Source organism: Vipera ursinii (assembly GCF_947247035.1).
Source record: "Vipera ursinii genome assembly, chromosome: 2".
Taxonomy (NCBI): Eukaryota; Metazoa; Chordata; class Lepidosauria; order Squamata; family Viperidae; genus Vipera; species Vipera ursinii.
In genome coordinates, this window is record NC_139513.1 from 93,744,405 (window position 1) to 93,747,225 (window position 2,821).

The 2,821-nt window shown below is 40.7% G+C and overlaps 1 protein-coding gene across 1 annotated transcript; it reads right to left on the bottom strand.

Annotated features, from left to right (window-relative positions):
• Window positions 1–951: 951 nt before the first annotated feature.
• GPR151 (G protein-coupled receptor 151) lies at window positions 952–2,190 on the bottom strand (the record flags this gene model as incomplete). Its single annotated transcript, XM_083351106.1, has 1 exon — window positions 952–2,190. The coding sequence occupies one exon, from the start codon at window positions 2,188–2,190 to the stop codon at window positions 952–954; it is 1,239 nt and encodes a 412-aa protein (XP_083207232.1).
• Between the last annotated feature and the right edge of the window lie 631 nt (window positions 2,191–2,821).

A 2,821-nucleotide genomic window follows, 5' to 3' on the forward strand; every position in this document is an offset into this window, starting at 1 on the left:
TCTATTTGATAAGAGTAAAATACAAGTTAATAGAATACTGCCAGCTACAAACCTCATGTTACTAAATTATCTTAATGCTGCACATAGGAATTGACTTCTTGGAACACTAAAATATAAATTCAGTTCAATTACTGAGGTACAGCCAGTGGTGGGAGTCGGTTTGCACCACTTTGGCAGAACCGGTAGCTAATTTTTTGTTGCCCAGCCCCAGAATGGACTTCTGGAAGCATCATCCACACAAAGAACCAGTTGTTCAAATATTTGAATCCCACCACTGGGTACAGCAATAAAAAAAAACTACCAATTGGAAAGGTGATCAGTTAATATAATTTTATCCATTTTTTCAGCATATTTAATATACATTTTCTGTAGTACTGATAAGAAAATCTATAATGAATATTGTCATTACTGCAAATCAAATTATACCTCTTCCTTTGTAATTTTTTGTTCAAATGTTTAAGCATATTCATGAATCCCTTTGTTTTATAATTAGATCACATAGAGCCAGCTTGTAAGCAATGCTACTTTGCAAGTTTAACCAATTTAAAAAAACAAAATTCTGAAATTAAATTAGCATCAGAAGTGCAATGAAATTTTAAAATGATAAATAATAAATGATGCAATCTTAAGCAGCAGAGTAATAAGAATGACTGCTGCATCAGTGCATCACACAATAATTGAAGACAAATGTGAAGACAATGAAGACACATTAAAAGACAAAACTTAAGTACAGTAATGAAAATAACTGTTCTACAAGCTACAACTGCCAGTTCAACATCACCTAAGTAATAGAATTCTAGTGTTGCAGTCAGATTTAAGCATGTTAGAATAAGATACATTGATAGATTTTTAAAGTTAGTCTTATTCAAGGAACATCCCATGATTTCAGTGGATCTACCCTAAACATGACTATGTCTGAATCCAACTTTGTTAAATTTGGTTTCCAGCTTCCTAATTGCACTTTGGTTGATCACAACCTGGTATCTCTCGTCCTTCATGTTCCCAAGGAACAGGATCATTGTCTTGGGCATCAGGAATAGCTTCCCTGTCATGCCAAAATTGCTCAACATCTGGGAAAACAGGCATCTCCTTTATTTCCAAGTCTTCTGAGGTAGCTGGGACAGGAGGTGGCTCTTCCTCTTGATTAGGAGTCATTGCCTCTGGTGAAGGAGTATTGCTCGGGGTTCCCTCCAAGTTATCAACTGCTGTTTCTGCCAGATCTTCTGTAGTAGGTAAAGGCTTTTTCAGTGTAAACCATTTCCATAAACCTTTAAAACCCTCTCTGAATTCTTCAGACATGAGTACAAAGATAACAGGATTTGCTGAAGAGATGGCAAACATCAAAACCTGGGTAGTGGCCACGAAACCTTGTGGAGGAGCAGGTCCATCCTTCTTCTGGTGCCAGAGCCAGAACCAAGATATCCAATCAGGAAACCACATCACAGCAGAAATAATGGTAACGCTCAGAAGCATCATCGTCAAACACCTGGATCGTATCTGATTCCTTAGGTTTTGAGTCTTGGTCCCCCTCTTCTGGCATCTCCCGTACGCTCTCCAGAAATAAAAGAAAGCAAAGGTGAGAGGGGCACAAAATACCAGGAAGGGATACAATTTGACAAAGGCTGACATAAACTCATGAGCTTGGGCTGGAATGATCACAATGCACAAAGATGAGCCTCTCTCTGGCTCCCAGAGGCTGTTGAAGAACCACAAAGGTAGTGTGATTCCCAAGGCGACCAGCCAAATAACCATCAGCACTGCACAGATGGCGTGCCATTTAATATTCACTTGTTTTGCCGGATTATTTGCGTACATGAAGCATGTCTTGGCGACCACAGCAATAGTTAGACTCTTCACTGTCATGCAAGCTTGTTGGAACCAGTCAGAGGTTTTGCAAAGAAACCAGCCCAAGTACCAGACTCCTTGAGAATAAGCCGCAGCCCTGAAGGGCAAGACAAAAAGAACGAGAAGCAGATCTGCCAGGCTGAGGTTGAAGATCAAAGAATGGATCACCGAAGGCTTCCCTTTCTTTGTATTGTACACTAAGATTCCAATTACACACACATTCCCTGCAAAGCCAGCGAGGCAAATTACCCCCAAGAAAGCTGGGATGATCAACTTCCATTCCTTGGAGTCCTGGGGTTGGTAGCCCCCCGCATAATGAAGAGGTTCAGCCAGAGAGCTGTTCATGATGTTGAAAGTGTTGGTGGTTCTTGATGTGCCTCTTCTTGTTTTGCTCTCCCTCTTTTGTTCAACTTCTGTGGCTAAGACAAATTGTATATAATACAGAACCTCTGCGAGGTGTCTCGGTTTGCTACATATGGATCTTAACTGAGCTTCTCATTGCTATATAACTGCTACAAGCTTTGACTGACAGTCTCCCAGTGGGTGGGAGCACAAAGCCAGCTGCTTATTAGCCAGTCTGACAACCAGTACAGCCACCGCATGGAGTAATTAAAACCATTCTTCCACAAACGGTGTACAATTCAGAATTACAGTGCTTGATTTCCATCCTTGAAAAAAAACATCATTTGGAAATCTACTCTAGATAATTATTGAAGCAAGCAGCAAAGCTCAGAAGATCTGTACTTTTGGTGATATTCTGAATTAGGGGCACGCTTAAAGCAACTGTGCACAAGTACAACACATACAGAGAAACAGCCCAGCTCTTTTCCATTGCTACATGTGCAAACCATTCAGCTTTACAGCTTTGAGGACCCAGATTGTTGGGGGCAATTAAGCTGACTTTGTAATAATGCCGCTTGGGAGGGGTGTGAAAGCCCTAATAAGCAGGCATATACATAGAATGAAGGCTACTGCT